Source organism: Mya arenaria, chromosome 4, assembly GCF_026914265.1.
Source record: "Mya arenaria isolate MELC-2E11 chromosome 4, ASM2691426v1".
Taxonomy (NCBI): Eukaryota; Metazoa; Mollusca; class Bivalvia; order Myida; family Myidae; genus Mya; species Mya arenaria.
The window spans coordinates 70,523,301-70,546,546 of record NC_069125.1 but is presented as its reverse complement, the minus strand read 5'-3'; the positions used below and the strand labels follow the sequence as shown (position 1 = coordinate 70,546,546).

Here is a 23,246-nt window from a genome sequence, read left to right as displayed (position 1 = left end):
ATGGCAGCTTCCACAAAAAAATCGGACTTCGAACCTCTAGCCTCCCTTTCAGAATCTGAGCGGAAGCAAGTACTTGCTGTCATGCAAAGGGCAAAGGTGAAGTTCAATGAATCTTTGTTTCGTGAACGTCCGTATTTAGATTGACCAAAACAAGGAATTTTAATAGTTGTGACATCACAGAGTCACTAACTGAGGCTCTGAGTCAGTCACTGTCATCAATCATTAACTCAATCTGAAAATAATGGTCAGTTGCGATTTTATTGTTGAAGGTTTTTTTCAAAATGAGTTATCAAATAGCCTAAAAAAGCTGACAAAATCACACATGCAATATCGCTGTGTTATTTGGCGCCCATGTTATTTCTTATCCACCAGCTCATTAGATTATGATTTGATATTTACGTTTGTTATTCGTGTCGGAAAATAGCTCAATGAGCTAACGTTTCTTGTAACCCCATAACCAGCTTTAAATAAAGATTCTTGTATCTTGTACATGGGCTGCCACATTGATTAAAAGACTGTACCACCCATCTTTCAGTGTTGGCTATTATTGTCCATCAGTCTTGCCGTATAATCACCAAATCTGCAGTGCGTTCAGTAAGGCAGTGTTTACAAAATGCTAGCAAATGTTTTGTTTTGTATCCCTGTTGCAATGCAGCACATAAGTCCAAAAAATTGTACGTTGACAGATTTTTTTTAGATTTTTGATATGGCAAATCCATCACGTACAAATTGTTTAGTATCAAAAGTGGGTAGTTGTTCCGATCAGGATTCCGGGTTAAAGCATATAGCGTCTATAAAATATCATAAAAACAAAAAATATTACCAGATAATGTTATTTTATATTAGTTTCGTACACAAAAAATAAATATACAACTTATAATTATGACTTTGACGGCTTTTCTTCATTTCATTCTGTCAAAACATAACGATATATACATGAAGGGCACCTGCAAGGCTTCAGGGCACAGTTTTAAATCGCTCGGAATATTTCGGCCATGGCCGAGTTGTTACGATTGTATAACACATCTATCTCGAAGCTTTGTCGGAGGAGGCCGAGTTATTACGATTGTATCGAGTTGTTCCCCTTCGCATAATTGTTTTTTGTGTCAGTCAACTTTCGTTTTATTGGAAAGGTAAACAACTTGTTTTAATGCATTAAATGCTTGTTTAGTGTAAAATAGCATTTCACTTACATGCTAAAATATGAATATAACTCTTTATGATCAATTTCAACCATAAAATACTTCACTTGAAACAATTTCAATATTTTTAAAACACCCCCGTTTTTTGCACATTCCCGTTTAGACGTTAGGGATTGGAAGAATCCCGTATAACACGTCTAATATTTTAGACTATGCGACACATATGCTGCAAGCGAAGAACCAAACAGCAAACGTTCGCCGCTAACATGTTTACTGAACGCATGGCTGGATCGTAGCAAGAATCAACTTTTTTAGTAATTATCCTCGTACTGGCACATCTCGACTGCTGTCATTTTAGCAATAACCAAGTTACTGAGTTTGTCTGTTTTTCAAAGGAATCAAGAAACACACAAACATCATGGTTCTTATGGAAATTCCGGTTGAGCCGTCTCAAATAGTAAAGTAAAATTTTTTTAACCAACTGTCAATTTTGGATGGCAGCTGGGTTTTTTACTGAGAACACTGTATAGCCGTTTATTATCAGGGCTTCTTAAACCCGACAACTTGCCGGTCTGGACCACGCCAGACTGATTTCAGTCAGAGCAAATGGCTAAAAAATTGGTCCTCTGTTTTTTTCCCTCGCATTGAAAAGGCGAGGGGATATAGTAATGGTAGGCGCGATTCCGTGCGTGTGTGTGTGTGTGTGTGCGTCCGTCCGTCCCACATTCATTTCTTTGCATCTCCTCTTACATTTCTCATGCGATTTCTACCAAACTTTCACAGATTGGTGATCATAAAGTGAAGCAGCGCATATTGTCTGCCTTTTGTGATTTGACCATTTTTGAAAGAGTTATTGCCCTTTGCTTATTTTACATTTAAAATTGGTTTCTTCGCAACTCCTCTTATGTTTTTCATGCAATTTCTACCAAACTTTCACAGATTGGTGATCATAAAGTGAAGCAGCGCATATTGTCTGCCTTTTGTGATTTGACCATTTTTGAAAGAGTAATTGCCCTTTGCTTATTTTACATTTAAAATTGGTTTCTTCGCAACTCCTCTTATGTTTTTCATGCGATTTCTACCAAACTTTCACAGATTGATGATCATACAGTAAAGGAGCCCATATTGTCAGGCTTTCCTGATTAGACCATTTTTGAAAGAGTTATTGCCCTTTGCTTATTTTACATTTAAAATTGGTTTCTTCACAACTCCTCTTACGTTTTTCATGCGATTTCTACCAAACTTTCTCAGATTGATGATCATAAAGTATAGCAGTGCATATTGTCGGGCATTCGCGATTCGGCCATTTTTGAAAGAGTTCTTGCCCTTTTTTTTTTTACATCTAAAATTGGTTTCTTCACAACCCCTCTTAGGTTTTTCATGCAATTTCTACCAAACTTTCACAGATTGATGACTATATAGTGATGCAGCGCTTATTGTCGGGCTATCGCGATTTGATCATTTTTGAAAGAGTTATTGCCCTTTCTTTATTTTACATTTAAAATTGGTTTCTTCGCAACTCCTCTTTAATACGTTTTTCATGCGATTTCTACCAAACTTTCACAGATTGATGATCATACAGTAAAGGAGCGCATAATGTCGGGCTTTCCTGATTTGACCATTTTTGAAAGAGTTATTGCCCTTTGCTTATTTTACATTTAAAATTGGTTTCTTCGCAACTCCTCTTACGTTTTTCATGCGATTTCTACCAAACTTTCACAGATTGATGATCATAAAGTATAGCAGTGCATATTGTCGGGCATTCGCGATTCGGCCATTTTTGAAAGAGTTCTTGCCCTTTTTTTTTACATTTAAAGTTGGTTTCTTCACCACCCTTCTTAGGTTTTTCATGCAATTTCTACCAAACTTTCACAGATTGATGACTATATAGTGATGCAGCGCATATTGTCGGGCTTTCGCGATTTGACCATTTTTGAAAGAGTTATTGCCCTTTCTTTATTTTACATTTAAAATTGGTTTCTTCGCAACTCCTCTTACGTTTATGACTATATAGTGACACAGTGCATATTGTCAGGCTTTTGCAATTTGACCTTTTTTGAAAGAGTTATTGCCCTTTCTTAATTTTACGCATTTCTTATGTTCCTGAGAAACTACCCTTACCATTGATTGGCTTTCATTACAAAAAAAAGTCCCCATGAGGCGGGGGATATAGCTGTCTGTGACCGCTCTTGTTTTATTTTTTAATAATTTCGGTACAAAACTGTCGGTAAAAACATGTTGAAATTCTAAAACACAAACATTGTTTCTCTTTTAGGGCTATAACTTTGCTCTGTGTTAATTGACTATGCTGTTTTATTACATCAAAGACAAGTTGACCCTTTACAATTGTCACTCTTCTTCTACGAAGAGCTTTAATCATTAAAGGATGTTAGTTTTACTCTGCAAAGACATAAAGTTCTTAATTTATTGACCCAGTTGGGCCCTTATTTACTTGATTAACTGCAGAGAATTTATTTTCTTATCATAGAAATGACCAAAGTGCACAGTTTATGTCATTTAAAAAAAAAATGTAATGAAAATTTTTTTGTCACGTTTTGTCGCAAATGGTGACAATGGTGATTGCCAGGGGTAGCCCTGATTCATGTACAGTACATTCATAGTTAAAATCACTTTTCTAGACCAAAACATTTTAACAATGAATTTATCGTCAGTCCGCTTTACACGGAGGTCTGAGCTTACTGAAGAAATACAATCTTGGTGTTCTTTGTAAGAAACACGCAGAAACTCGATCAGAATATTATTTAGAATTAATTTTGTATAATTACAATATAAATCAGCTTTAATTGTACTAATGCACCGCTAGCAATTTGCCACATGGCGAAAGAAAATAGAATTCAAATTCTCTTATTGTGCGACAGAATTCTTTGGTTGTTTCTTAGGGGGAAGGGGGTGTCTGGCAGAGTGGCCCGATCCGGTTGAGATTTCAAAATTTAAGAAGCCCTCCTGTTGTGTATGTATATATGAAATTATAAAAGTTAATTTGTGGTCCTTACCCACAGCACAATAAATTGGATTTTTCACACCATCCACATCATTATCCATGTCACTTTCATTTTTGTGTTGAGTCTTCAGACCTGATTAAGTTAGTTTGCATATTGGTCATGTTGCTAAAATTAATATGGTCACTGCCAACAAGCGACACATTCAATTAATCCCAGTATTGTGGTATCCTGTTGTTGAATTTTGGACCCGCTTTTATATTATTCAAGAAATAGTCTTCAGACTTGATATGCACATTGGTCATGGTTACTAGAAACATGGGTACTGTCAACGTCAAATTTCAGTTTAGCCGTATCCACTGTTGTTGAATTTGGGCAACTCTTTTAAAGTATTTGGAAAATTTTAGGTTTCTAAACTTCTCAACACCAAAAAGGGCATGCACAAGAAGAGCCAAAGAATGTCAAACAACATCGTGATATAAGTGTTATTTGAACATTTATACACTGTCAATTCTTTCCACTTTAAGTAACCTATATTATTTTTTCTTTTCAGGAATTTGACATGAAAGAAGAAACAAAACTGAAAAAGTAAGTCTCATAATTTTTAAAACATTGTAACCTGTGATAAGATGTGATAATGGAAAAGCCCCAATGAATTTAGGTGGTACAAATCTACCAAACATTTAAAGAGCTTGTTGTTTTTAAATCTTTCAATACTATCATTACTCTTCTAGTTAGAATATGGCAAAGAATTAATTCAAGAAGTATCAGTTTTTCACTATCTGTTTTAGTGAATTCATTTTGTTATATCATGAAAGACATTAAAGCCTTAAGCATTAAACCTCCAAGTATTTTTTTTTCAGCTGGCAGCCACTTGAGGGTCAACTGACAAAGTTCACAAATGTGATGAAGGGATGGCAGCCTCGCTGGTTCCTACTCGACCCAGACTCTGGCATGCTCGAATACTTTGAGGTATCCTTATTAATTTAGTGGCCTACTTAGAGATCAGAATTGATAACTGCTTTGTTAACCAGGTTTTCAACGAAAACCGGGTTATTAGAATGAGGTTGTCGTTGGGCGGGTGGGTGGGCGGGCGGGCGTCAAACATGGGTTTCTGTTCAATAACTTTAGTAAGCATTGATAGATATTGATGAAACTTGGTGTGTAGGTAGCTTATGGGAAGAGCTAGCTTTTGAGGGGGGTGGGGCTAAGGTCAAGATCACTGTTACTAAAAATAGAAAAATGGTTTCTGCCCAATAACTTTAGTTAGCAATGATAGATATTGACGAAACTTGGTGTGTAAGTTGCTTATGTACAGAGCTAGCTTGGGATTGCTTTTGAGGGGGGTGGGGCTAAGGTCAAGGTCACAGTAACAAAAAATAGAAAAATGGTTTCTGCCCAATAACTTTAGTTAGCATTGATAGATATTGACAAAACTTGGTGTGTAAGTTGCTTATGTGAAGAGCTAGCTTGGGATTGCTTTTGAGTGGGGAGGGGCTAAGGTCAAGGTCACTATTACTAAAAATAGAAAAATGGTCAAGGTCACTGTTACTTAAAATAGAAAAATGGTTTCTGCCCAATAACTTTAGTTAGCATTGACCGATATTGATGAAACTTGGTGTGTAGGTAGCTTATGTACAGAGCTAGCTTGGGATTGCTTTTGAGGGGGGTGGGGCTAAGGTCAAGGTCGCCTGTTACTAAAAATAGAAAAATGGTTTCTGCCCAATAACATAAGTTAGCATTGATAGATATTGATGAAACTTAGTGTGTATGTAGCTTATGTGAAGAGCTAGCTTGGAATTGCTTTTGAGTGGGGAGGGCTAAGGTCAAGGTCACTGTTACTAAAAATAGAAAAATGGTTTCCGCCCAATAACTTTAGTTAGGATTGACAGATATTGATAAAACTTGGTGTGTAGGTAGCTTATGTACAGAGCTAGCTTTGGATTGCTTTTGAGGGGGGTGGAGCTAAGGTCAAGGTCACTGTTACTAAAAATAGAAAAATGGTTTCTGCCCAATAACTTTAGTTAGGATTGATAGATATTGACGAAATTTTGTGTGTAGGTACTAGTAGCTTTTGTGAAGAGCAAGCTTGGAATTTCTTTTGAGGGGGGCGGGGTCAAGGTCACTGTTACTAAAAATAGAAAAATGGTTTCTGCCCAATAACTTTAGTTAGCATTGATAGGTATTGATGAAACTTAGAGCAAAGGTAGCTTATGTGAAGAGCTCGCTTGGGAGGTGAGGTCAAGGTCACTGTTCCTAAAAATAGAAAAATGTTTTTCTGCCCAACAACTTAGTTAGAATTGATGGATAGTGATGAATCTTAGTGTGAATATAGCTTATATGAAGCTGCAGATTGAACTTGCTCATACAACAAATTAATTGGCTATAATTTCTGATTGCCCATAACAAAAACCTCGTTTCATCGCATTGCGGCGCTTCTAGTTTTTATATTGTTTTTTTTAATTTAAGCAGGTTCTATTAAGCCTTAAAATGCTCTAATTGAGTTTACAAACTTCATTGTTATCATTAAGACTTATTAAGCAGATGGTTAACATCTGATTTGCAGGAGATGCATTGATTACCATGAATAGTGAAATCTGCCATGTTGTTGAATTTCAGAAGGAGGAGCACAAGAAGCACCGTCCCAGGGGGTCCATACATCTTGCTGTAAGCAACACATGTTCATCATTGATAGACATACATGTTTTAATGTTTGTGTCATACTTGCATAACGTAATTGTTATACTTTCATCATTAAATGCCTTCATGTTTGAGGGACATGACATGTGGGAATGTTTATGTCAATCTTTCATAATTTGATGTTTTACTTGTACTTTCACTTCATAATTAAATGTCTTCATCTTGATTGATATGTTTTATAAGTGCCAGGCCTTTGTGCTACTGGCATATTATGCTGCCTGTTGACAACGAACCAGGAACAGTCACATCACAAGCTGATTTGCACTAACGTACCAAGCTATTTGTATTGAATCACCATTTTCCAACTTACTGTAAATTTTCACAGTATTGCAAAATTAGTTGGGTGTTGCATAATATTTCAGTCAGCTGTGATTTCTCCATCAGAGGAAGACTCTCAGACATTTTCTGTCAGTGCTGCCAATGCAGAGGTCTACAAGCTAAGAGGTACACAATTGCGTTTAAATGGCTCACCTAAATTATCTCATGAAAAGAGTTGCTGAAACTATATCAGTTACAGCATCATCTTATTGGTATTTACGGTACATTTGCTGTTTTCCTCTGTGGTAACTATGGCCGCCTTATGTATCCTTCAGCAACATCGACCCGGGAACGCCAGCAGTGGGTGGATAGACTAAGACAGACTGCTGAACACCACAGCAACCTAGCAAACCAGGTACCGTTCGAAGTGGTGCCTGCAAACAAACACATTACACTGTGGTTACTGTTAAAACATGTAATGGTGATCTACAATGGTCAGAAAAAACCTGCTTTTTATATGATTATTCTGTTATGTCATGGTTTGTTAATGGAGATCTGTTTGAGGTCTTATCTTTACCCATCAGCACAATCTTGTAAATTTGCAGTGGCCACTGGGTTTTGTAAAGTTTTAGGTTTTATTTATTTAACAACAAAACAATAATGGAAAACAAGCTTTCAGTCTGGTAATAGCTGGCACTCATTTGTAAAATCTGTAATGCATGTTCTCATTTATGTGTGCATGTATGCTGCTGAGTTTGTTTTCACTCAGTTTGTATTTGTACTAGCATGTCATGTGTTTTTTCAGCAGCAGTCTTTGCCGGCGGAGCTGCAACGAGGGGTGCGGTCTCAGTCTGTCAGCAGTGGAGGTCTTGTGACCCCAACATCCCAAAAGCCTCGTTTGTCAACTTCGGAGAACATTGCCCCGCCCAGGTATGGCAAAATTATATGAATGTAAAACTATGCAGACATTGAAAACGATATGTATATATTGTGTAGGAAATATTTTAAAAATGGAAAATTTCAAAGTTGTTTCTAATATTTCAATATAAATAGAGACAACATTTCCAAGAAGGTTATTCTTATGTTACTGACAACAGTACTGCATAAACTTTAAAAAGTAATGGCAGTGCAAGTACCAGGACCCCGTTTTAACAAGAGTCCTAAGAGTCATTTTGGACTGTACAAAAGCAGTTCTAATATTTTTTGTTATATGGCACCCCCGTACTAATGTAAGTGTGGTCTGACCATTCACACCAAACATGTATATAACAGACTTGCCCCACCCAGCCATCGGGCACCTGTGGCCCACCCACACCTGATTGACCCTTTCCTGGAGGTGAAGGAGTACATGATGGAGGCTGAAGACTACTCTCATGGACTTACAGAGAAAATTAATGTGAGTGTTACAATAACACAGTTCTTGTCAAATTTATGACTATTCATCTAGGTGTTTTGTATCAATATACTAGACTTGGGTGCGCTGCTTTAACTGTTTGGTATGAAGTGCTCAACAATCAAATCTGATGCAAGCGTGTGTTAATACCCCATGTCTTTTTTGGGGGTAACTTTTTCTATGTGAAACTAGATAAGGCTTTTTTGATTCAGGTTGTTGCTTAATGATAAGGGCTGCACAGCGATATCAGAGAGCATTTTGCTTTAAGAGCAAATCACCCCTGTTTTACAGTTTGGAACAACAGAGTGGAGATATTTGATATGGCAGGTAGGATGAGACATAATTCGTTATAATTTAACTTTTGTTCATTTCAGACATTACCATATTCCGGAGAGCCAATTTGTGGTCTGGATTCAGTAAGTTATCTGCAGAATTTTTATGAAATTTTGTTTGTCAGCTGGTCTGTTGTCATAGCCTTGGTGTCAATGCCATTGTGCAAAAACATTAACCTTCGCCATACCTCAAAAAACATGATTGCTACACATATTGCCATGTACAAAACACACATCTATTAACTTCAATAATTGTTGAGCTAAGCCCCTTTGTCGATAATATGATTTATTGTAAAGAAAAACATTTTAATCTTTGCCATTACTTACCAAGTGTTCCATACACAAGTTCTTAGGGTCACAGCACATAATATTTTTTTTAACTAAGCCATATTTTTTCAACATGATGTGTTGTAGAATACTTAAGCATGTCCATTGTTTTACTGTTGAGGTGGTTCCTTTCAGTGTGGAGAAAAAGGTGATAAGAATGGTGAGTTGCATGTATGTTTCAGGATATGTTGCTGCTTAAGGCGACGTCAGCAGCCACGCTTCAGTGTCTTGGCCAGTGTCTCACCATGCTGCAGCAGCGACAGGTAAAACAACATTGTGAACCAGCATTTCACCATCAAACACTTAACTATTGTTCACATACACTTTACAATTGTTTATATACACCACCACGTGAACCCGGCATTTCATTATCAAAAACTATTGTTCACATACACTTTACAATTGTTTATATACACCACCACGTGAACCCGGCATTTCATTATCAAACACTATTCAATTTATCACATACACCACCAATGTGAATCAAGCATTTCCATCAAACACTTTACAATTGTTCACATACACCTCCAATGAGACCCTAGCATTTCACCGTCAAACACTTTACAATTGTTCACATACACTTTACAATTGTTTGCATACACCACTGTGTGAACCCAGCATTTCATTATCAAACACTATTCAATTGTTCACATACACCACCAATGTGAATCAAGCATTTCCATCAAACACATACACCTTAAATGTGACCCCAGCATTTCACCGTCAAACACTTTACAATTGTTCACATACACCTTAAATGTGACCCCAGCATTTCACCGTCAAACACTTTACAATTGTTCACATACACCTTAAATGTGACCCCAGCATTTCACCGTCAAACACTTTACAATTGTTCACATACACCTTAAATGTGACCCCAGCATTTCACCGTCAAATACTTTACAATTAATCACATACTCCTTAAATGTGACCCCAGCATTTCACCGTCAAACACTTTACAATTGTTCACATACACCTTAAATGTGACCCCAGCATTTCACCGTCAAACACTTTACAATTAATCACATACACCTTAAATGTGACCCCAGCATTTCACCGTCAAACACTTTACAATTGTTCACATACACCTTAAATGTGACCCGAGCATTTCACCGTCAAACACTTTACAATTGTTTGCATACACCACTGATGTGAACCCAGCAATTCACTATCAAACACTTTGCAATTGTTCACATACACCACCGATGTGAACCCAGCATTTCACCATCAAACACTTTACAATTGTTCACATACACCTCCAATGAGACCCTAGCATTTTATCATCAAACACTTTACAATTGATTGCATACACCTCCAATGAGAACCCAGCATTTCACCGTCTAAAACTTATCGCCATAAGCTTTATAATTGCTTACATACACCTCAAATATGAACCCAGCATTTCACTGTCAACCTCTTTGCAATTGCTTATATAAAATCACCATGTCATTTTGTCACAGCCAGTTGATTTTGCCTTTGTCACTTTGTCTGCAAATTCAGCACAGAATGGGAACACATAACTGTTATACAAAGCATTTATCATGGTTCACAATGACTGTGGTTGCAGCTTACAGATTTACTGGTTGAGAAATTTGTCCGCATTATTTAAATAGAGCATACTCAAAAATCATTAACATTTGTATCAAAGTAATTACAATTATAAATATTGAATGCTTTTTAGAAACAAATGAGAAAAGTAAGTATTTCTAAGCTTCTCCAGTGCTTCTCAGTGGTTCCTCCAAGCTATTTATGCATGGACTCAGTGGTCGAAATTAGCACAAGTCTGCAGGCCCTGCAATGGTTATTTGTTTGCCAGGCTTGCTCAACATCTATATTTTATATAGCCAGGCTTGTTACAATTTCATCAGCCATGTAGTTATGATGGTTAAGGGCTTGTTGATTCAAAAACCTAATTTGGATGACTGCATAATTGTGTTTATTTTTCAGATCTACATATATTTAAGATCATTATACTGCTCATTATTATTTGTTATTATTTATCATTCAATGTTGTATTAAATATGTTCCTTATCTCCTGAGATTCATTATGATTCAGCTAATGCTAACTTTATTTATCAGGAAGTAATACTTTCTATATCTGGAATTAATCTTCCTAACATTAACATTGTTAACAAATTGTGCTTGTCATAAATGCAAATGATAACATACTATTTGTATGTCAGGCAGTCTGTTGAGCCTGATTGCTCGTATTCATAAAATGAAATAATGATAAAAAAAAGTTTTCAATTGATTTCAAACTTTCCATTTTACTAATGAAAATATGTGGAGACAAGAAGCAGTTTACATTACAGTTATTGTGTGCATGTTCTGTTTACCTTAATTTCAATTGGGTTGCATTGTATTTACCCTATTTATTTACGGGATGTGCATGGTAGGGCCCCATTCTACTGTCCTAGCCCACCCAAACCATGTGTATGAGTCATTAAAGAGTAGAATTGATGAGCTGATGTCTTGTTTACCAGCTGGGATTATTAAGGATGAATGTTTTAGAATTGCTGTTTATCATGTGGGAAAACATTTGCTCAAAGTATGTGTCCACAATATTTCATTAAAATCAGTGCACCGACAGATTTGTTTCCATACACTGATTAATAATAATTCTAAAATATTCAATGTTTATATTTACACTCATTTGTTTGAAAATTTTCCCCTTAGCAATTGAACTTAGATGTCACATACACTTGACTGCAATAAAACATCATTTGACCAGTCACAAGCACCATTTTGTATTTCAAAGTTGTTGTATTATATGATTATCAATGGAGCAGGTTCATTCGTCTAAGGTAGTGAAAAATAGGAGTGCGAGCATACACGCTAGGAACAAAATTAGTATACTGTCATCTTTTATATCAAAAAAGTGATAGATGTTTAAATTGTAAGGAAAAGCAATGTCATCTGCTTGACCCATTCTTGTGTAATGATTGTTTCCACAATAAAATAGAAGCTCTGTATTGCCTGGCTTCTTATTTTTGAACCGCCATAAAACATCAGGAACTTCACAATGACTGTTCATTGCATTTTATGATACTGGTATATATACTGTACTAATTGTGTGGATTGGTTATCCAAATGCAATCAGTTAAGCAAGAAAAATTTAAGTGACTGTATATAACCTAATTTTAATGCTAAGATCCACCTACATCATTCCATTTACATCAATTTTCTTTCAATACCTGCATGTTTTGAAAATATAATTTGTTCGAAATTGACCCATGTGTTTAAAAAAGTAAAAGGTGATATTTAACAGGCTTCATGCACATGTATGTCAACATTGTAATAGCCACTGTATGTTCATAGATTGCACAATAGTACGATTCCAACACTACACGACTTCAATGTTCTCTGACAGTAATGGTGTTTTGTTTGTAGGAGGCTTATGGTATCACAGCTGGCGGGCAGAGTAGCGTTAGTGCTTCCCTAGACATGTAAGTGTTGTCTTGTGTAATTGCACCCAGATTTAACAAGTATGTGAACATTATTGTGGTCCCATGCATGTAGTTAGATACTGGCAATGTCCTGATTTATGACATTGTTATAGCAATGCTTGTTAATGTTTGCACTTTTGAAATGTCCTTACATTCATTCTGTTTTATTCAAAAAGTTATATGCTAAGCAATTGATCTGAACTATGACCTTTATTTGCACCCATCGAGGCATCATGAAAACCTCAGTAAAAACATGTAGATGTATAAATGGTAAGACTAATACTAAATAACAAAAATACCTAGTATTGTTAGGTTTCCATTGAAATTGTTGGGGGCTTTTATAAGAAATAATATGTGAACAACAATGGCAGAAATATTTGTGTATTTGACTAGAACAATGGCAGGGATATTTATATGAAGTGTATACATATTGGTTTGTTCTGTACTGTGTGCAGGGCCCCCCGTAGGGACAGCCGGACCAAGAGCCTGGCCGAATCTGTCCACTCCCCGGTGGGCAGCTTCACCTCCGCCTGCGACCTCCCCTTCCTCCTCCCGGAGACCAACCCAGGCAAGTTATTCAGGATATTCTATGTGCCATTTTAAAGTGAACATAAATATACATAGATCCAGCTTAACTTTGTCCACACTTGAAAACAACACAGGTTTAACATTCAGAGGATGAACCTTGACATGTTTTAATTAGGACACTTCTAAAATGGCATGACAGGTATCATAATTCTTTATTGGTCATAAATGTTTTCTGTTTAATAGTAGTTACTGGTATCTGTATTCTTACTGATACTATGTTGTACTTGAATTTGAACTGTGAGCTGAAGAGGTATATTCAATATTGAATCCTATGCTATGAGTGGAAACTAAACAATGATACTATGGTGTGGGTGTTTCCAGTGGTTGTGGTGGACCACGATGAGGAAGAGGAGGATGTAGCAGAGTACAAGGACACAGACCTGGAGGGGGTGGAGGAGCACAAGTCCATCATCCTGCATCTTCTTTCACAGCTCAAACTGGGCATGGACCTCACAAAGGTAGGCAGGAAAATGGCTCACATTGTTTTCACCTTCAATATTAGGTTTTGATGACTGTGGTAGGTTTCTAATTATTAAATGACTGCATTTCACTGAGATATTGTGTATTTTCGTCTCATAATGTGAACTTATTCTTTTGATCTACTCTCATATCCAGGTGCTTCAAACTAGTTCTTCTTGATGATTGATACCTATATTTGACAGGTTGTGTTGCCAACATTCATCCTGGAGCGGCGTTCCCTGCTGGAGCTTTTTGCAGACTGCATGGCTCACCCAGACGTCTTCCTCAGGTATACTGTTTACTTCTGTGTAAACAGTTATCTACTGTCTGTATGATTGCTTAAGTAACTCCTGACTTATGGCCCTTGACCAAATTTGACCAAATTGACCTTGTCTGCACTAACTTCCATTTTTATCAGACTTATATATTCAGTTATGTTTATGGGCACAATATCTTGTATTAGTTTGAAAACCCATCTGATTTCTGGATTATGTCCCTTTAATTGTCAAAAAATTACTAGATTGACCTTGTCCATTCCCTAACTGTACAATTTAACTTCCATCCTAATCATGATATCTCTTTTTGCTAATGTCCATTTCGTTCAACTATTTTACCCTGACACAAGAAAGTTGCAAGGGGGCAGGCGGGATGCAGGTATACTGGACTCAGCTTGTCTGTCAGTCTGTAGACACAATCATGCCAGTGCTTCTACAAAACCCTGGGCTTGATAAGGATGAAACTTCACAGGAGTGATAAAAATGAAGTTTAATGATGCATGCAGACTTTTTTCACAATTACGGACCTTTGTTGTTGTTGTTTATTGATAATACCTCGGTATCTACAGAGAGATTCTTGCATTGGCTTTGTGTTCCAAAGCCCTGGTTGAATGTAAATGAAACTTTACCAGAGTGATTGATATTAGGCCTAGTTGTGAATGCCTTCGGTGAGGTTTGCTAAAACAATGTATTACTGAGTTATGGTTGTCTTTTCTAATATAGTGTTCATTGAGATTCTTGTGTGCACTTCATCTTCAAACACCCTGGATGGAGTGGGAATGAATAATTTCAAGCTTATTTGTGCATGCTATTCATAGGTTTTTGTCTTCTTCTTCTTTTGAGTATTTTTCCCAGAAATATAGCCATTTTTTGTTTTTTTTTACAATATAGTGTAAATGGAGATTCAATAACTATAATAAGGTGTCAAAGCTGTGTGAGGGGTATTTTTATCACTCCTGTAATAGCTCTAGTTTGTAATTCATTCCAATATATTGATGGCTCTTGTGTAGGTATACTTATCCAATGAATTGAGTGGTATTAGTCAGTTAATACCAAAGATAAAGGAAGTGTTCCAAGTATTATGCTGTTCGGAGCAATAACTGGCATTGTTCCTGGCTTTATACAGGATAACTTGCCTGTCTTCGCCAGAGGAGCGGATGATGGCCGTGCTGGAGTGGTACCTAACCTCCTTCCATGCAGGCAGACAGGTAAATATGAAATGTTGTTAAACATGCATGCTAAGAATCAATTTTGCAAGCTATTCAAAAGTTAAAAGTAGGTTTTGTTTTTTGTTTTCATAGGCTTCATAACTTAGTATTTGTTTATAAATTTAACAAAATTGATATGTTGCAAAGCTTTAAAGCTTTGTTTTGTTATTCAATCCTCAGGGTTCAATAGCCAAGAAGCCCTACAACCCAATCATAGGTGAGACGTTCCACTGCTCCTGGCGAATCCCACCGGAGCAGATCGGTGAGACCTCTGGGGATGGAGGGGAGCCATATCTGCTCTCATACACTGCAGAACAGGTCTCACATCACCCGCCCGGTAATTATGGGGATAAAACAACTTAATGTGTGTCCTGGGGAGCTATGACAGTGTTGCTGTTATTATTGATGTCAATGAAGTACTACTACCTGGTAATCATCTGGTGAAAAACAACTTATTGATGGTACTTGTGGGTAATGACAGTCTTCCTCTTGAAAAACTGCAACCTGGTAATCATGCAGTCAAAATAAATGGATGAACATGGAACTAGCTTGTACAATAAAAATATAGAATTAGAAATAAGATGGAATTAATTTCTTGATGTTACATCATGATACACAATATAAACAATGCTCATTTACTGTAGAATAATGATTGCCTTGTATACATAATTTGTCATTAAAATTCTTTCACAGTTTCAGCCTTCTACTTCGAGTGCCCAAAAAAGAGAGTTTGCGTGAATGCCTCAATATGGACCAAGTCCAAGTTTATGGGCATGTCCATCGGAGTGGTCATGGTGGGCAAAGGTATTATAGGACAGAATTAAGATTTACATAGATTTTTTTTTAAAAGAATAAGTAAAGTTTACATCATTTGTAAAAATAAGTTATATTAAATTGAAAATAGACTTGTTTTCATCATTTGTAAAAATAAGTTATATTAAATTAAAAATAGACTTCATTTCAAGAATATATTCAGATTGAAGTAATAAGTTTTACAGATACTGAAAAGTGTTTTTGTGTTCTGTATACGTAAGTGAATTACAGGTTGGTTTTCTTAAAATTATGTTCTCTGCAAAATACTAAATTTGCCTTTGTACTGCATTGTACATTGACATTAATTGTGTTATATCATCCCCTAGTTGTATTGAAGCTGCTGGACTTTGATGAGGAGTATGTGTTCAGTCTGCCAAGTGCGTATGCCCGCTCCATCCTCACCACGCCTTGGGTCGAGATGGGCGATCGCATCAATATGACATGTCCACAAACCAACTTCTCTGCAGGCATCATTTTCCATACAAAGGTATGAAAAACATGCATGTTGTCAATATAAACATTCATTTGAGTGATAAAAGCAGCTGCTTTCTTTGCTTGTACCATCTATTTTGGTGCATTACCAATAATAAAGTGTAATATTAATATGTTAATATAATTTCTCCTGAAGTTTCAAAACAGCCATATTTTTTTTTAGAGAGATTTTACAACAGGCAATAATGACAAAGTGAAACCACAGTATGTGAGTGAAACTGAATGTAAACAAACAACTCAACAAGGGAGAAATGACTTTATGAATTACAATGAATACTTTAAAAAAGGTTTGATGAATGCCAAAAGGAAACTTTTGAATGAAGTGATAAATTTATTGCAATAATGATCAAAGGCAAAGAAATATTACTATTTGGAAAATGGAAAAAAATAATATATTCATTCTCTTATTCTCTGAATGTCATCATAGCTGATTTTTTTAATTGACTGTGGAGGAAGGTAAACCAATTAAATTGTCTCGAAAACATATTTTTCCTATGACATATTTTGTTCTGCAAGCAAATTACAGTTTGACATGGCAGTGTATCAAAAAAATATGATTAATCATATATATCGGTAAATCAATTCTGTATATTCAATAAGTTAAAGGTTTTCATAGCAATAGATATGTGTGAATACATTTTTTCGTACTTGCGTCTAAAAATACTTTCTGAACAAATCCCCTGGAATGGTCTCCAGAAATATGGCATGGATTCAAGGCCATTATGATCCAGTTGTCAAAGCATGGGGGAGGAAAAATGAATGTTGCAGTGCTTAGGAAAAAACATCTTAAGGTGAAATCTGGTTGTCTAAACTTCCTGCATACATATATCTCAGAAATAGTGTCAATAATGCAGGCTTTAATTCCAGCCGTTTTATGGGGGTCGTCTACATCGGGTGTCAGCGGAGGTCAAAAACGGAAACACAGGAAATATCACCTGTAAGGTGCAGGGCGAGTGGAATTCTAGCTTTGAATTCACCTACACTAATGTGAGTAATGTCAGCTTTGCAAAACGTTTTTCTAGCATTTGATACAAAATAAAATAAAATTTTGCAAAATACGACTATATAATTTATGTTTTTAAACAATTTCAAATTGTACAGGAGTACATGCATCTAAAGCAAAGTTTAATTATAAAGATTTAAACAGTTAATACAAGTTTATTTCTTCTAGGGCAACACAAAGACAGTGAATGTGGAAGATAACAAGGTGTGGAGAAAGAGGGTGCGGCCCGTGCAGAAACAGGGCGATTTTGAGTCACGGAAACTATGGCAACATGTTACCTCAGCATTGAAAGTAGGCGACATCAACACAGCAACAGAACATAAGAAATTTGTAAGTACCTGAACAACAGACCTTCATGAATTATAGATATTAAATGTATTGGAAGTAATGCTGTTTCAGGATTTCAACAGCTATAAAATGAGGAAAACAAAATGTTTCCTTAAATGCTAACAGATTATAATTTGAGGTGTTTTTTGGAGGGAAGAGGGGCTGGAATGATAGCTAGTTCTTATTTTTGTTATATTCTGAGGACTAAACATTCAGTGGCTATGCAATTGATGTATTATAAATATATGACTGTTCTCTTTATTGAACCTTTTAATATGCGCAAATTTGCATAAGACTACATGTACTGTGATTGTAGTTGGAGGAGAGGCAAAGGGAGGGAGAAAGACACCGTAAAGACACAAATACTGCCTTCCCAACCAAGGTATAGAGTCGTTCAATTTATTCTACCTCAGTTAACATAAAAAATACAAACTTTTACACCTTTAAAATAGTTCTAGATCTACTTTAGGATAATTGTCACCTTTTAAACTGTACTTAAATGTTGCTTAGTTATATACAAACATGAACATTTACTGCAGCATAATGCAAGTCAAGTATTTTCATTCAAAAAAAAAAAAAAAAAATGAACACTCTCTGGTTTCATTAATTCTAGCCCCAGATCGATTTATCTAATGGCTGTAAAGGAGTTGCATTCGTCAAGTCCTGCTTCGTCACATTCTGACATATCATTAAGTAGTGATGGTATTTTCTTTCAAAAAATTTAATAAATGTTTTATCATACACATTGACGTTTAGTCTGTGTATTTTACCTATCCTATATGTATACTATTTTTCAGTTCTTCAAGAAGGTTGGTGATGCCTGGCTGTACAAGGATATGTTGTGAGGAAGTGGACCGTTCTGCGCTGATGGACATGGTACCACAGACATGCTGGACCAACTACTGCTCTTTCTCACCATCTTCATGGTTTTATTTCTAGACAACTGTAATATCTTGTGCCTTTTGCTTCTTCTTCTTGTGGGTCTTTTGTAAAACATAGACAAACTGATATGAGAGTGTAACATCTCTTTCCAATGTGCGGTATTCAAGGTTTTTAGCTCGACTATTCGAAGAATAGGTGGGCTATACTACTCGCCCCAGCATCAGCGACAGCGTCGGCGTCCGGTTAAAGTTTTAGGGCAAGTTGGGATTTTCACTTATAAGTCCAATACCCTACATTCAATTGACTTAATACTTCACACAGTTGTTCAGGACCATCACATGATGAGGTTAGATACCTCCATATTATTCTTTACACAGATTATGGCCCCTGATTGACTATGGAACTTAGGTTAAAGTTTTAGGGCAGGTTGGGATATTTATTGATAACTTCCATACCCTTCATTATCCTAAATACAAGTTATGGCCATTGATTGACTTAGGTTAAAGTTTTAAGGCAGGTTTAAGGGCAAGTTGGGATTTTCACTTAAAACTCCAATACCATTCATTCAATTGACTTAATACTTCACACAGATGTTCAGAGCCATCACATAATGAGGTTAGATAACTCCGTATTATCTTTTATACAAATTATGGCCCCTGATTGACTTTGGAACTAAGGTTAAAGTTTAAGGGCAGGTTGGGATATTGTTTAATAACTTCTATACCCTTCATTCGATTGACTTAATACTTCACACAATTGTTCAGGACCATCACTCAATGAGGTTACATAACTCCATATCCTTAATACAAGTTATGGCCCCTGATTGACTTAGGTTAAAGTTTTAGGCAAGTAAAAGTTAAGGGCAAGTTGGGATTTTAATGAAAAAACATTTTTATATATCGTTCATTAAATGCACTTAATAAAATTCAAAATTATTTACGACCATCTTACAACAAGAAACATAACTCCGTTTTAAGCCTAAATACAAATTATGGCCCTTGATTTTTTTTTTTCTGATTTTTTTCTTATTTTCTTTGAAAGGCATTTTGTATATATTCTTAACCACATTTTCATAATGGGAAATCAAGTTATTTGAATGACTTGCGTCATTGTTTGAGCGGGCTGGTGGGAGGGCAGCATCAAAGTCACCTAATGTATTGAATAATTTTAGTTAGGTTTGACATAAAGAGACCAAACTTGGTATTATTACATCGTTATTGTATTCTAAGTCAAAGCGGCGTAGTCGAGCGCGCTGTCTTACGACGGCTCTTGTTTTAAGGAGTACTAGGGACCGGTAGGCGGTAAATTGGCATCGTTCAGTATACTTCAAATTTTATTTGTTAAAGTTTTTATTTGTTAAGTAAATCTGTAGGTAATGTATGAATATTTGATATGCAATGGGAAGTTGCGTTACACCTCTCTGATAGGTATTGAGTGATTCAGATGTCAGATTCAATGACAGATAATAAACATTTTTGTGTTCACTGTGTAGGGATCATCTTGTACAGGGCTGGTAGCGCTACAACACATTTTCATTTCCAGTCTCTTACAGAGACATTTCTTCTCAAATTTTACAAAACTTAGGAGCACTGCTTATTAGCATAATAACTCAACTGAGTTCAATTACCAGTCTGATTTACCAGTCTGATCGCCATTGTTGCTTATGCTGTGTTTTCATTTATGACCTCTTAATGATGTGCATTCCCAACAGGAGACACATCACATAAGCGAAATTCTAGTTTTGGTTTTACCAGCTTTTTTATCTTCATCCATTCGAACTAACATATCTTAGATGTACAATGCATACAGAATGAAATTTTTAAATATTCATGTCATAGAGTGCTCCATTCTTTATCATTATTACCTTAAATACTGCACACTTGCAATCAACACATGCAATTGATCTTGCTAGCTTAGCTTTTTAGCTCACCTTAGCACAAAGTGCTCAGCATGAACTATTGTGATCATCAATATTTTCCTTCAATTTAAACCACTGGGACAATTTTAACCACACTTTAAAGGAATGTTCCTTGGGTGGTCCTATTCTAGATCCCTTTAAGTGGTTCCATGGTGAACATTGCTAGCCATTCCAATGAATAGGAAAAACTTCGAAAATCTTCAAAGAAACTGCTGGCCGAGATTCCAAATATATTTACAGAAGTGTTCCTTAGATGATTCTGTATCAAATCTTGACCCCATGTTAATTTGTAAAAAAATTGAAAGGACTGGCAGGGGTAGGGCTACTTTTTTACTACATGTATATGAAAAAAAAATGAAAATCTTTTCCTCTGAGTTTGCTGACACGATTTTAAAATAAGTTCACGGAAATGTTCCTTAGGTGACCTTTTATCAAATTCTTTCACCCCCATTCGGAACCCTTGGCAATTTTCCATCGAAAACAACGTCGGATGTTATGGACAGTGTACAATGTCATCTTTACATTTAACTAACTGCAAGTAGATGGCGTAGTAATTTGAATTTAGCAGATAAACTTTATGACTTTACTTTTGGAAATCTTCCAACTTCATTAAGTGATTAACATAAAAACAATGTGCTCCTTTGTGGCAAGTTATATAACTCCCAACTTATTTTTTTAAGAGTTATGGCCCTTTTGTAACATTTTAAACAAATACATATGTTTCATGTTTTTTTATACGCCTGTTTAAAAGACTGGACATATTATGGTTTCATCTGGGGCATACAGGTGCGAGGCGTCCAGTATTTTGTCTAATCAAAGACATCTTGGCACTCTTGTTTCTATTTGTAAGTAATAAGAAATGCATTTGACTAAGGATATCATTTCTATGTTTAGCGTCTTCGGACAGATTTTGGGCTTCCTGTTCGAAAAAAACTACATATTTTAAATTACTGAATGCAAGTTTTATTTGAACTCTGCAGTGGTAATCAATCTAACAATCGTTTAGTATTCAGGGTTTTTTCTGGGTTTTGTTTGTTTTTAGATAGGTTTTTCGTACTTAGGGTTGACGCTAAACATATTTTTTTTTTTAGTATGGCTTAAGTACACAACTTCAGAAAAAGTATTCATGAAGGACATTCACTATCAATTCACTCCGTTGTGATTTATAGTTGCAACTGTTACTATATTTTCATAATTATTATAAATATTATTAATTATTTATACTCAATTTATGTTAGTGGAGATGTTTTATGTCAAAATATGAAATATATTCAGACATCTATTACTTTGTGAATTTTAAATTATTCTCATTATTCACGTTCTATGATATGTGCAATAAAAGATTACCTTATCTGTCTCGTATATACTGGAGAAATGCTTTTTCCTACTATTATAGCCCTCATCGCAATCTTGTTTAAATCATATTCTTAATATACTCTCCGTATAAGCTGGGACTTTGATACTGAAATATTTCTCTTAGGCAAGCATGATCGAGTACTTTTAGTCAGATGAGCTGTTTGCACTACAATACCTGTACAAAAATCACAAAGCCATGCTCATCATGAAAGTGCTACTGAATACCCATCTATGAAGAAGGAGCGTCTTGTTGTTTTATGACGTAAGCATCAGTGGTGATAAAGCTCAAAATTTATCTTGAAATCGGAGTTGAGGGCTTTCAATTTCAGACTGTTATACAGTTTGTTTTTGCTAGATTATATATGCAACAGAAATATTAAGAACCGTATAATGGCTATACACTGTATGAGAAATGACTTCAACAGGGGTTGGGGGTACCCTACCTTGGGCCTGATTCCCTCATGTTGGGATTTTCGGTCCGTTATTATCATGAGATACTCCTACGCACAGGATACAGAAGGTAGAAAGCTCAGCTCTCTATATGCTTATCAAATATGTATAACTATAATACAGAAGCTGAACGGCCATGTCCAGTAGCTCAATCTCGACTAAAGTCACAGCTGTAATGATTGTCTAATGCAAACGTAATTGAAATGTATTGTGACTCATTGGAAAAGATCTGATTAACAGTCAACACTGAAAATTCAAGCAATAGTAATTAATTGTAATTAGTATTTTATAAATTTGCATGGAATTACCAATAATATGAACAGCACAAGTCACTTAGAAATTTAATCTCATGCACTATAATTATAAACTTTCATATGAATTCTTCTTCGCAGATCAAAGCTGTAGAATAAGAAAGCGCATAGAAAAACTGCATGAATGACAGCTCCGTTGAATTTTTGACGCTTTTCTCTTTAAAATTCCTATTTTTCGGGCATTGTTGGGGAAATAAAGAACTTATAGGCCTATTTTTCAAATTGCACACCCCGCTCTCTTCAGATTATTAATATAAACATTGTTTGATAATACTACATAGAGTTGGATCATTGTGTTTGGACTCGCTGGCAGTTTCAACCATTTTACAGTTGTCCCCCCATCTGGTGCGTACGTTTTGAACCTTTCCTGAAGTGGCTCTAGTATGATTATCCCAATGAAAGGTGTCCCAAGGTCATACAATGCTAAGTTCAAATAAATATTCACCCAGGACAAAAATGCTGGTATTTGTGCGATGAATGGGACTATATTGTAGAATGGTTTTGTTAGTGGAGAAAGCTGGGGTAGAAATCGCAACGAAAAACTGAAAGTTTCGGTAAACAAACTGCAAATGTCAGTGTATATCGTACTATTCCGGACACGGTCTC

The 23,246-nt window shown here is 35.9% G+C and overlaps 1 protein-coding gene across 4 annotated transcripts; it reads left to right on the top strand.

The window, feature by feature from the left end:
- LOC128231587 (oxysterol-binding protein-related protein 11-like) lies at window positions 1-21,876 on the top strand. 4 transcript variants are annotated; one of them, XM_052944601.1, is made up of 23 exons: window positions 1-96; window positions 4,656-4,690; window positions 4,966-5,074; window positions 6,722-6,769; window positions 7,165-7,246; window positions 7,396-7,475; window positions 7,869-7,990; window positions 8,333-8,456; window positions 8,828-8,869; window positions 9,295-9,375; window positions 10,794-10,808; window positions 12,503-12,558; window positions 13,014-13,126; window positions 13,468-13,604; window positions 13,809-13,894; window positions 15,007-15,088; window positions 15,269-15,425; window positions 15,782-15,892; window positions 16,228-16,388; window positions 17,261-17,380; window positions 17,565-17,726; window positions 18,040-18,105; window positions 18,521-21,876. In XM_052944601.1, the coding sequence occupies exons 1-23, from the start codon at window positions 1-3 to the stop codon at window positions 18,566-18,568; spliced, it is 2,133 nt and encodes a 710-aa protein (XP_052800561.1). In that variant the 3' UTR covers window positions 18,569-21,876. The 4 variants fall into 4 exon arrangements, with proteins under 4 accessions (XP_052800561.1, XP_052800560.1, XP_052800562.1 ...); XM_052944600.1 differs by having other exon boundaries at window positions 7,866-7,990; XM_052944603.1 differs by lacking the exon at window positions 1-96 and adding an exon at window positions 103-244 and having other exon boundaries at window positions 7,866-7,990.
- Window positions 21,877-23,246: the final 1,370 nt, after the last annotated feature.